We start from the raw sequence: 12983 nt of genomic DNA, 5'->3' as shown, positions 1-12983 counted from the left end.
AGTGAGAACGAGGCAGGTTTGGGTTAATTTACACACCACACGATTTTACGCTCCATCGCTGGCTAGGTTAGGTTAAAATCAGGGCTGTAGTCTACAATTATTCACCCTCTTGATTATCTGCCACAATTTTCATGGGACTAAGTTTTGCAAGAGATGTCACCTTAGGCAGATTCAACTAACAGCAAACACCCGTCTGCACAAAGAGAGATCCAATTCAATTTATGTCATTTCACTTTACTGGTCTTTATTCCCATGTCTAGGGTAATATATGCATAAGACCAAAATTTTGGAATTCTCAATTATATACCAGTTTCCATTCTTCACTGCCGGGTGGTGAGTAATGGAGATCCCACTGTGTGTAGTAATCAGATCATTGAGCCACTGATATTTAAAAGCTTATAATTTCTAGATTTCCTTCAACATCAAGTATTACATGTTGTACAGTGCTATTTTAGTTTGTGGCCCTAGTTGATTTGGACTTTTCTCGTATATGATTTATTGCATGAAAGGGAGGGAAGTAGTGTTTGAAGTGTTTAGATGGCTTGTCCATATGCGCATTTTCATCATCTGAAGAGTAGACTACATGCCCCACTGGTTTTCTTCGACGTTTGATACGGTGAAGCACGTTGGATCGGCGCATTATCTCCATACAGTCTTTCTCTGTTATTCTAATGATGAAAAATAGACTGATGGCACCCAAGAAGGTGGAGCCGACAAATCCGAAAAACACCCCCCAAAGAACTGTCCTGAATCCTTCAGTGAGTTTTCTAGGATAAGGTGGGAGTTTTTCCATTTCAACAATTAGTTCCAGTTCATCCCAGTTAATTTCCAGAACTGCAAAATAAAAAATTCCAACAGATTACTGATCAGTAATTGTGCAATTGAGACAAATGAATGAGCACAGAGTAAAATGTGCGTGAGAGGGAACACAAAGTAAACAAGTGTTTGTGAGCACACTTTTTGACAGTATGTACAATGCACTAATGCTTTCAACTAATATTCATTACTTAGCCTCATTCACAACTTTCGCTCAGCAGAAGCAATAATTTGCCTGAATGTCTTCTTATTATAAGTAATATATCCAAATTGGCTTAAGTAGCAACTTGTCAGTTACTGGCATAGTAGCTGAAAGGATTTGCAAAATAGAAAAGAAATTGAAGCAACTATGCTGTAATATAGATTCCTTTACAAACCAGCATCACTCCAAACTGCATTGATAAGATGCAGTTCAGAGTTTCTCATGGAAATAGATTTGCCTACTAGCTAGAGTGTGCTAACTTTGGCTCCCATCCTGGTATTTAACTTTTCTTAATTGGGCAAGGTTTTTTGTTGCTATCTCATTTGTGCAGCTTGATGAATTATTGAATGATAACAAAGCACTTCATCTCAAGGAGAGAAAGGAAAAAAAACTGGAAAATCCTGCAGGACTGGCAGCACTCCACAGGTGTACACAATGGGAGTTGTTTTGATAGTGAGGAGCATTGAACCAGACCTAAGTTCTGAGCAAACCCAATTTTTTGTGTAGGAAGCTAACTGGACTCTTTTTTAAAAAAAAGAAGGTTCCTTATGAACATAAATTATCTATATATATAAACGAGTCAATCTGTCTGTCTGTCCTTGTCTGTCTGTCCTTCTGTCGGTCTGTCCTCACGTGTGCGTCTGTCCGGCTATGCGCTCGAAAGTTATAGAGCGTACCTACGCGCGCGTTACCTCCGAAGAAAGCGTACGCTTCCGGGACGCTCGTAAGCGTATTTACTTTTCGGTCGGACGAAAATTGTTCGCGCCTTATGCAAAAAACCTTCAAAATTAAACTCATTATCTGCTACTTAGCATTGATTGACTGACGTCAAGGTTCGACCAATCCTGTGCCATCACGATTGACCAATCCTACAGTACGGTCCCCTGATGGTTGGCCAATCGGTGTGTGTGTGTGTGGGCGGGACTAATCGTTTTCATCTCGGGATCTGGCAGCCATTGTTTCACTGCCATTACTTCAGCTTCCAGCTCAAACTACTTTGATCATCCAGCTTTGAAAAAGTTAGTATCTCTTTTAAAAATAACATAAGATTTACCAAAAACGTTTTATAAGTACTTTCACTTTCATCTTTCAAGGTATTAAAAGGTAGAAATGTTGCCCGGCAGCAGATTCACAAAGGGACACAGACAGGGCCCAAAAGCCTGGGACTCGATTTAAAATGTTGCCCGGCACCAGATTCACAGAGGGACACAGAGAGGCCCCAAAGCCTGGCACTCGATTTAAACCGCCCGGCCCAAAACAGCCCTGGCAAAGCCGGGCTCCCCCCAGCTATATTTGTATATTAATGAAGATTCATGCTGTGTCAGCTGTGGCTCAGTTGGTAGCACACTCGCCTCTGAGTCAGAAGGTTGTGGGTTCATAGTCCCACTCCAGGGACTTGAGCACAAAAAGCTAGGCTGACACTCCAGTGTCAGTGCTTGAGGGAGTGCTGCACTGTCGGAGGTGCTGTCTTTCGGATGAGACGTTAAACCAAGGCCCCATCTGCTCTCTCAGGTGGACTAAAAGATCCCATGGCACTATTTTGAAGAAGAGCAGGGGAATTATCCCCGGTGTCCTGGCCAATAGTTATTCCTCAACCAACATAACAAAAAAACAGATTATCTGGTCATTATCACATTGCTGTTTGTGGGACCTTGCTGTGCGCAAATTGGCTGCTGCGTTTCCTTCATTACAACAGTGACTACACTTCAAAAGTACATAATTGGCTGTAAAGCGCTTTGAGATGTCCAGTGGTCGTGAAAGGCGCTATAGAAATGCAAGTCTTTCTTGTGCAACTGTGTAACTGTGCTTCTTTGAGTTTCAAAAATCACCGTTCTTTTCCCCAGTTTCTTTACCCAGTTCTGAAGCCCTCTCCATTTACAACTGCAGGTTTATGGGATGTCATTATTTTTTGTCAGCAGAAAGCAAATGACTCATTGGCCCAGAAATTCGGGTCTCCACGGGTGAGTATGCATGGAGTACTCACCCGTAAGCCCAATGGAAGTGCCGGTTTCCTGCATGCACTGCACGTGCGCGGGAAACCGGCACTTCCGTTCCCCTTAAAGAAGGGGTTCAGAGGTCGAACGCGTGCGCAGGAGAGGCTGCGCGTGCGCATCAAACTTACATTTTTTTTGCAGGTTTTCCCGAGAGGGTAAGTCTCCAGCAGTTACACTTTTAAAAAGCAGTCGCAAGGCCTGCTTTTTACAAGGTAAGTGGTGAATTAATTAAAATTAAAACATTTTTTCCACAGGTTTATTATTTTTAAATACTTTAAAGAAAGGTAAGTTTATTTTTAGCCCCGTTAGAAAATAAAATTATTTTTTTCAAAAATTTAAATTATTGTTTAAAATAGTTATTTCATGTAATTTATAGTTTATTTAAAAAATGTGATGTTTTTTAAAAATTTATTTGAAGATTTAGTGAGGGTTTGGGGCTTATAGTATTTATACGTTTGACAGCCCTTCCTGTCAAACTTATGAATGAAGCATTCCCTGCTCCGATTGGCTCCCCATGGCCCATGTGATCCCAGGGGACGCATCGAACTAACTGCACCCTGGGATACGCAAGCACTGCACGCCTGCAGTTGGAGCAGGCCCAGGATCGGAATTCCACGGGGGCCCACAGCTCAACGGCCGGCGCGCTAAGTGCAGGTCGGAGGCTTGCACCCGCGGGAAGCCCCCGACCTGAATTTCTGGGCCATTATGTGGAAGATTCAAAAGCAGATAAGTCATGTTGAATTTGAATGTATTTGAATGGCGGGTGTCCAAACCAGATTAATGAACCTCAGCAGGCTCGCTAGTTCTTGTATCTTAACCTCCTAAGTGAAGAAGAAAATGAAACAGTGAGAGACAGCAGGTCCCTTAATCGCTGTTTTTAGTGGGCCATAACCCAGCATGTAATGGCAATTATGGAGAGGGTTCAGAAGAATTAACTGAATGTGCCTTTTCATGCCTTTCTTTAATCAATAACTGACAAATTTACCACATGCTCTGAAGTTCTGTAAGTGTGAAGCTGTAAGTGTGACTGCACATGCAGGTGCGGCAGTTTTAATTTGAACTTACATTCACTTCGCTTGTCTCGGTTTCTGTCCCCAATTTTAATCTCATCATCAGTCACGACCAGTGAGGAGTGGGGATGCACTAATGTTTTACCATATTCTTCAATGTTCTTATTCACCTCCAAAGTCTTGTCCTGGTTCATGTTCTTCCGCATTTCTGGCAAAAAGAAGATTGTGACTAGCCCATTGATTTTCAGTTTTGGGCAAATGGTTTCCATCACAGATCTTTTTTTCCTGAAATGATACTTTATGAAAATATAACTCTGAATTCTGTGAAACACATTGCCAACAAAATGTAAATAGAGTCTCCCCAGTTACCATTACCAGCAAACTTCCTACAGTAACATCCATAAGTAATGGCCTAGTTTTAAATGCTTACTATATTTACACTGTACAGATGTCAGATCAAAATTGAGTCATTTATGGGGTTGATTTTAACTCTCTCTGCCTGGCGGTAACCAGGTGGGGGTTACAGTTAAAATGAACTGGGAGACTTACCCACGCCCCGATCTGGCCGACTGCACTTTCAAATTAGTAGGCAGCAAGGACACCCGCCCGAAGCTGATGAGGTCCTCTTTAAGTATGCAGATTGGGCTACGAAGATGTCATCCTCAGGGATCGATCTGTTATTGTAAACTGATGACTGAATGGGGGAGCAGTCCAAACCTACTGGGAACAGGAACCAGGGCTAGGGGCAGCTGAGGCCTAGTAAGGCAAGTGATTTTAATGGCCAGCTGCTTCCCACTGACCCCAGGCGCTTTGGTTGGGAAGTTGGCAAGCTTAACCGTTAAAATCGGCACTGCCTCCCTGCTGCCACCCCCGGATGGGCCGGCTACTCCCTTAACAGCCTTCCTGCCCGAGAGCTAAAATCGAGCCCTATGTGTTTGCACTTTACATCTAAAGAGATGCATTCATATGAGGATAAATTGATTGATCCTGTGCTAGCAATGGAGAGTCACAGTCAAAGAGTGCAGGTTGGAAACATGGCGACAATGGTGTGGCAGTGATTCTCTAACCTGCTCTCCCTGGGAGCATGGGATCACTGAATTTGTCTTATGGCATAAAGAGATCTAATTCCGTGCTTTTAAAGCAGGAAATCCCTACATTATACTTATGCACATATATGTAGAGATAATAGAATTTAGCCAAGATTATCTAGGAGGATAAATATGATTTTGGTGCATTGCCTTTAGTAAGGTATTGGCTTATTTACAGGTAATTTGAATTAAGCAGGAACATTAGTGTAGGGTAAGTGCTATGAATGATAAATGCTTATTAGATACTTAGAACTATCTGCTTTCTAAGTAACCCCACATAGAGGACTTCCATGAGGTGCTACATATACTCTCCATTATAACAGGACAACATTGGAGATGATGTCTATGCTGGGTAATGTAAACCAAGGCTCTCCCTTGGGGAACACCTATTATTCATTGGTGTCAATGTAATTAGTCTTCTTGAAGCAAGTACTTAGCAGAGCTGGAAAGGTTTCAAGATGTCCTATATTTGGTGATTAGACAAGGCCACGTGGAAGAATTCTGCAAGTGGGATTAATTGGAAGATAACCTTTCCCCACTCCCCTCCAAAATAAACAAAAGTATCTGGGACCTGTCTAGAGACAATGCTTAGGATTTACCATACTTACCCCAGAATTTATTTTCTTTCTTAAACTAATGGGGCGATTTTAACCCTGCTCGCTCAGCAGAAACCTGGCGGGTGGGCAGTTAAAATCGCTCTGGTTCTTACCTGTCCGAAAGCTGCCATGATCACAACATCTGCAATTTTAACCTGCTCTCTTGAGCAGGCAGCAAGGACAGGCGACCGGAGCCAACAGGGTCCTTCTTTACATATGCATGTTGCGGCCCGATGACATCATCGAGACTTGACTGTAATTTTAGCTCAGGCCTGAACGGGGAATCCACCTGGAGGTAAGGCAAATGTTCTCCCAAACAAAAACGCAGTTGATGGTATTATGGTTTGTGTGTGATTGTCATTGGTTCAACTAAAGGCCAATCACAATTAAGCTTGCAAACTGGTTATCTGTGACTACACCATGCCAAAAGATCAACCCCATTATAATTAGCTGGTAGGATAAACTGTGCATGTTTTTTAATTTGTATGATGGTCATGTGATTACTTCCAATGCTTAGTAAACCTTGAAATATAGTATGTAGTAATCCTCTCGTGCTCAATAAAAAACAAACCCGCTATTCCCACTTCTCAGTGATATTACAATTTATATAATACTCTTGGGAAAATGAAGAATTGTTTTTAAATGTGCTGCAGAAGTCTTACTGCCATGATTAAGGACATAGATGACCAATGCTGGTTATTGCAAGTGCATTATTGTAGGTGTATTCTGATTGGTTCAACCACAATGCATGTGTTGTTTTAGAATCCAATCTTGCAGATATCACCGTTGAAAATAATGCACTTAAGTCTCAGCCTGGATTATATGCTCATTTAACCCTTGTTTGTGTGAAAAGATGATTTTCAACACTCTTGCTCCTTTACCCGATACTGATTTCCCACATCTTTGATGAAGACAACATGCCCCACTCAAAAATCTTGGGTTAATATGGAGTGAAATGTATCCATCTGATTTATTAATCCAGATTCTGTTATTTCAGAAACCTTGCTAATTCAGGACAAAATTTGTGTCTGTTTCAGTTTTGATAATCTAACAAAACTAATTTTCTATAAATACAAAGTCAGATGTGTAATAATCATCAATAGGGAAGATGGTACCTGCATCAACATCTGCCCGGCCAATCTGCCTCAGTGCTCGAGACAGTCGATCCCAGTACATGCTGTCACCTTCTTTCCTCAACCAGTCAATTAGAATTTCTTTACAGTCTTTGAAATTGGCTAGGAAACAGACATAGATAAATGATGGAAGAAACAGAAAATATGTGTCTTACAATGATAAAATCTGCACTTTATACCTTAAAAGTATTTCCTTTCAGGGATGATCATTCTTTTAGGCGGTGGTCATATTGCCACTTTTGTGTCTGTGCAGAGTGGGTTTGGGTGCACATTGATGTGCAGGTGACAGCACACCTGGTCCCTATCTGATTACTGATCACACTAAAGCCAAACGGTGTGAGACTGCCTCCAGCAGGCCATCATACAACACTTGGGCTCAGCATAATGCTGAGAATAATTTCACTGCAGTGTGAAGCCACAGGCTAGACACTGGGGGGGGGGGATTTCGGTTGCTTTGGGCCTCCCGTGAGCACCCTAAGAGGCGATGATGTCATCATCGTGCGCAGTGCCCCACTCGCGCTCCGGCCGCGATCTTCGGTAGCGCCCCCTGACTTACCGCCGGATTCTATGTCCAACGGGGTCAGGGGGGCCTACCTGCGGCCGGGGCGGCGCTATTTAAAGGGGAGGTGCCGGGCGGCCATTTTTGTTGCTGGCCGCCTGCCAGCACCTGCCCCCGTTGTCGTCCCCGGCCTCCTGACCAGCCCCCCCGTGGAGTGCCGGCTGCGCTCTGTGAGCCCAGCACTTCTCTTGAGTGCCGGGCTCTATTGCCGGCACTCTGATCCTTGGTAGCCCAGCTAGGCCCTGGGTTGTGCTGCGCAAGGCCCCTCCCCTTTTAGAAGGGGAGGAAGGCCTGCAGTAATCTGGCGCGACGTGCGTGGCGCTGCGGCACGTAGCGCCGCGATATTCCCTCGCAGCGCTCCAAGAGGGAGGTGGGGCGCTTCTAGTAGTGCCCCGCTTCCCTCTTGGGGTGCTACCGATGAATTTCGGCCGCGGGGGCGCTAAAAGTAGCGCCCCGGCGAAGTTAGCACCCCAAAGGGGGCGCAACTCAATTTTTCCCCATGGACCTCTTAGGCACTGTACAAACTTAATGCAGTCTGTTTAATGTTATGGGAAAGCAGGCACTCCATTCCGTTCTCTCCCAACATTATAAAATTCCCATGGGGAAGTGGAGCTCTGTGCTTGTGCTTACACGCAGGCACAAGAGTTCCGTCCTGGTAGGTCGAGTGCGATTCGCAGCCAGATGCAATCTGGAAAATAACTCTGGTTTGACTCGCTGCTGTTCACCCTTTACAGCTATTTGCTTCAGACTAATAGTGCAGTGTAACCACGGCCTCAAATTAAAGTAAGCAACCTTGGCAGATCAAAGAGGATAGTCTATCAATACATCTCCGAACAAACCTCTTGTCCATTTAAAAAAAAACGGAAGTAGCATCATTATATTTTTTCAGAGCACAATGTTAGGCAGACATATTGTAACTTATGAAACCACATTTTTCTTCCAATATCTGGGGTTCAAATTTGATTCTCAAGGAGCAATTTTAACTCTCTTCAATCGGAGGGAAATAAGCTGGGGAGCAGTTCAAATGGAACGGCTCCATTTCCCACTACTGAGACGGAAACTAAGCCTCCTTCTGTGACTATGAGGTAGCTGGCGGTGCCCTCCGTCCGCTGGCTGCTCAAAGTCAGTGCCCTCTGCCCGCTGGCTGCCCAAAGTCCACACTGGCAGAAAACCTACCCCAATATGTTCAACCTTAGGCCTGTCCAAAACTAGAATGTTTCACACTTCAAGCTTTGATACACTAAGATGGGTATATTAGAGGCTAGGCTTGACCAAGCTGTGTACTTACATGTGGTAATATCAGGATAGTTATGTGAGTTTACCTACTGATTTCTCTGCGTTTCCTGGTCTTGAATAAATTGTCATTTTCCTCTAACATTTGGTCAATGTCCTTCATAATGTCTTTCTCGGGGTGAGTGAGCTTTGTGTGAAAAGCATCACATTCAACAGAGGTGAGCAGTTCTGCTATTCGAGTCATTTGGTGAATTCCTATATCATCAGCAGCTAAAGGAAAGAATTAGTACATGTCCATCAATGAGTGAAAAAGGGATCTATGGTCCAGTTTCAAGAATATTCTTGCGGCATACAGAGTATACCATGGCCAGCAGTATCAATGATAAATTTCACTCCAAATTAAGTTGACTGAATAACTTTGTTTACAAATTATAAATGAGAAAAAATTGTTTATATGGGCCCAGAAATTTGGGTCTCCATGGGTGAGTACGCACTGTGCATGCGCGGGAAACCGGCACTTCCATTCCTCTTAAAGAAGGGGTTCAGAGGTCGAACGCGTGCGTGGGTGAGGCTGCGCGTGCGCATCAAAGTTAGGTTTTTTTTACAGGTTTTTCCGTGAGGGTAAGTCTGCAGAATTTACACATATAAAAAGCAGGTGTAAGGCCTGCTTTTTACAAGGTAAGTGGTGAATTAATTAAAATTAAAACATTTTTTCCACAGGTTTATTATTTTTAAATACTTTAAAGCAAGGTAAGTTTATTTTTAGCCCCGTTAGATTATAAATTTATTTTTTCAAAAATGTAAATTATTGTTTAAAATAGTTATTTCATGTAATTTATAGTTTATTTTAAAAATGTGATTTAAAAAAAAAAATTATTTGAAGGTTTAGTGCTATTTTGGGGCCGTAGTATTTATAAGTCTTGACAGCACTTCCTGTCAGGACTTATGAATGGAGCATTCCCTGCTCCGATTGGCTGCCCATGGCCCCCGTGATCCCAGGGGACGCATCGAACTAACTGCACCCCTGGGATACGCAAGCACTGCGCGCCAGCAGCTGGACCAGGTCCCAGATCAGAATTCCACGGGGCCCTACAGCTCAACGGCCGGCACGCAAGCTAAGTGCAGGTTGGGGGCTTGCACCCGCGGGAAGCCCCCGACCTGAATTTCTGGGCCATTATTTCACAGCTCTGTATGGGTATTAATATATTTTCAAGGTTACCAGACCACATCTATGAATATATTAAAAGTCTTGCATATGCAGTACAGGAAACTCTTTTTTATCCGGCACCGACGGGACCGGCATGGTGCGGGTTTATCAAAAAGTCCGGATTACAGAGAGGTATAGTAAAAGGTAGGAGAGCCCCGTACACGGCCACAGATCCAGGCGTCCCTGTTGTATAGCAACAGGTGCAGGAACCCCGGTTACATGGCCACAGATCCAGGAACAGCCACTAATATGAAGTAAAAACTTACCTGAACCTACTCCTGAATTTTGCCGGTTAACAGAGATTTCCGGTTATTTAGGTGCCGGTAAATCGAGAGTTTCCTGTACATCCTGCAAGTGTCACAATTTCTTGTCATGCATATTTCTGCCATATTTTTTTCTGTGAAGCATACTCCATTACACATGCCTGTCATGCATAAACTTTACCTGTCTATACTTACTTTTGATTAAGTTCTCCCAGCCCCTGTCTCCAAGGTAGGCACTCTGTGCTTCCGGCTTGAGGCCTACTCAGTATCTCACCTGCCTCCCTCTAGCACCAGCTCCAACTACCACCATGAGCAACTATTGGACTGTGCCTGCAGTTGGTGGCCTGACCCAACCTGACCCCTGGGTTCTGTTCCTTGTCCAGGTCCCTGCTCCCAATTCAAAAACAAATAGGGGATTCCTCATCTGGTGTGGGGAACTCCTTTAAGCATTCCCTCCTTGTAAAGAAAAGCTGCATCCCTGGCAGTGATTAGGAACCAGCTTTAAGTTGTTAAGTGCTTATAAAAGGTAATGAAACTTCTTTTTATGTGGAGGTTGGATTCTCTAAAGGGGTTCCCCACTCTAATTAGGGAACCCCCATTATTTAAATGTCAAACTGTGCTTATATTCAAGTGCTGATTTGCCATTTTAAATATTACAAGGTTTTCCAGCTCTACCCAGAATATCTGTTCCCAAGCTGCCACTAAGCTGGAGTTCAGCAGAACAACAACAACAACAACTTGTATTTATATAGCGCCTTTAATGTAATAAAACGTCCCAAGGTGCTGCACAGGAGTATTTTAAGACAAAATATTTGACACCAAGCCACATAAGGAGAAATTTGGGCCGGTGACCAAAAGCTTGGTCAAAGAGGTAGGTTTTAAGGAACGCCTTAAAGGAGGAAAGAGAGGTAGCGAGGCGGAGAGGTTTAGGCAGGGAATTCCAGAGCTTAGGGCCTAGGCAACAGAAGGCACGGCCACCAATGGTTGAAAGATTATAATCAGGGATGCTCAAGAGGGCAGAATTAGAGTAGCGCAGATATCTCGGGGGGGGGGGTTGCGGGGCTGAAGGAGATTACAGAGACAGGGAGGGGTGAGGCCATGGAGGGATTTGAAAACAAGGATGAGAATTTTGAAATCGAGACGTTGCTTAACCGGGAACCAATGTAGGTCAGCGAGCACAGGGGTGATGGGTGAACGGGACTTGGTGCGGGTTAGGACACAGGCAGCCAAGTTCACCAGTCCACAATTTCCCTATACTTTCGCCAACAGGTGAGGGTTCTTACTGGCTGCACAAACAAATGTTCCTATGATTCACTAAGTAAGGCCTCTTTATTACAGCAGAGTGTTAACACCTTCAAGGTGGAAACATTAGACAATAATGAAGAGGGACCTAGATATAAATTGGGATGGGGGTCACAATCCCAGTGATTAAGTTGCCATGGGGTGAATCAGTAGCAAACAAATGATTTCTACTAAAATAACAACAGAAATTGCTGGAAAAACTCAGCAGGTCAGGCAACATCCGTGGAGAGAAATTTGAGTTGACGTTTCTACTACTTTTTTTGCTTAAGATAACCCTAGGTAACAGGCCAAGACCCAAAAGTGTAGGACACCCTCAACACTGAAGACAGAACCAATCAACGATGTAGTTAAGTGACTCCAAGTTTGATTTTGAAAACTTATAAGAACAAGGGAAGATTGAGAAGGTAAGGAGTGTCACAGTTTTGAAGTTCTTGGAAAGAATGAGTTAAAGTAGGGGACTGACCCTGAGAGTGAAATTGTGCTGCGTGATATTATCTTAAACGATTTGTTAAAATTGGGGATGGAGAAATTTAGTACAAAAGTGTGAATATGATTTCACCCTGTATGTGTGTGTTTGTGTGTGTGTGTGTGTTACTCCCTCTCCCTCTCCCAAATCACAATTGACAGTTGGTCACAGCAACCCGGTCAGAATGTTTATACAATGGAATGAGGTGGACAAGATTAAAAAATCTAAAAACAACATCCTGAGGGAGCAGACCAATGGTTTCAAAACACCACAGCAACCACCTGCAGTTTGGAACAGAATTCACAATGACCCAAAATCTGTTGTATTTATTGGTATTTCTAATTTTCTTTCTAACACTTTTTAACTTAGCGATCCTAACAACAGCACAGCTAATGCCCATGCACACCATCAGGACCACCGTTTTGCAGTTAGATCATGTTAAGCGTTGGCGCAGAGAAAAAGATCCACATTACAAAAGGCAACCCAATGTGAACAATATTAAATCAGCCAGACTTGTCAATCCTTATCATTTAGTTCATGGCCTTCTATAAGTCCTTGTCCACTCATTGGAGATTTTTTTTACAGTGATATCATGTCAGGGGTTCTTAAAAGTAAATTCTTATCTAACCTGTGTCCTCTCCTGAACATATTCTGTTGCAGAAAAATAATACCGCTAGTCCTCTTACAAGCCTCATCTTGTGTGTGAGCACAGAATTTCTGCCAGGGTTTGGATTTAAATACATACTTTGGAATTTAGAATCAATCAACTTTACAACAGGAGTCCAGTTAACAACACTCCTGGGTCCTAATGCCTGCTCATTAAAACACCACTGAACAAAGGGGAAAATAAATCAACTTTTGATATTATAATAAAGAAATATTGGATAGTAAGGATATCAGATGGCAGAGCGCACCATCTTGTACTATGCAACAAATTGGTAGCACACTGGTTTACATTCAAGTTACCCTCGGAGCAAGTTCCTCACGTTGGCTGGGCTGGTGAGCTAAGGCAGAAACAAGGTGCTTTCCCATATGGAAGGTGGCAAATTGGAAATAAGGTCAGCACACACTGTCATTGTGCATCTTCATGTGACTGGTTACAAAGCAATATGAG

General features: G+C 43.3%; 1 protein-coding gene across 1 annotated transcript; it reads right to left on the bottom strand.

Moving 5' to 3' along the window:
• Positions 1–382: 382 nt before the first annotated feature.
• tmdd1 (transmembrane and death domain 1) lies at positions 383–12714 on the bottom strand. Its single transcript, XM_086011312.1, has 5 exons — positions 12498–12714; positions 8725–8901; positions 6822–6941; positions 4078–4230; positions 383–834 (listed from the first exon to the last, which is right to left on the bottom strand). Exons 1-5 carry the CDS (start codon positions 12610–12612, stop codon positions 452–454), a joined length of 948 nt encoding a protein of 315 aa, XP_085867438.1. The 5' UTR covers positions 12613–12714; the 3' UTR covers positions 383–451.
• Positions 12715–12983: the final 269 nt, after the last annotated feature.

Source organism: Somniosus microcephalus, chromosome 18 (genome assembly GCF_052327205.1).
Source record: "Somniosus microcephalus isolate GS21.2 chromosome 18, FLI_Smic_1.0, whole genome shotgun sequence".
In the NCBI taxonomy this organism is placed as follows: domain Eukaryota; kingdom Metazoa; phylum Chordata; class Chondrichthyes; order Squaliformes; family Somniosidae; genus Somniosus; species Somniosus microcephalus.
The sequence above is the reverse complement of the archived record's forward strand: the minus strand, read 5'-3'. Positions and strand labels throughout refer to the sequence as shown.

Bases quoted from the DNA above. Each gene is read 5' to 3' on its own strand.
- tmdd1 (XM_086011312.1), bottom strand. From the start codon at position 12,612: ATGTATTTAAATCCAAACCCTGGCAGAAATTCTGTGCTCACACACAAG. The intron at 8,902-12,497 runs GTTAGATAAGAA...TCTTTCCTTTAG, and splicing joins ATGTTCAGGAGAGGACACAG to CTGCTGATGATATAGGAATT. The intron at 4,231-6,821 runs GTACCATCTTCC...TCTTTTTGCCAG, and splicing joins CCGGGCAGATGTTGATGCAG to AAATGCGGAAGAACATGAAC.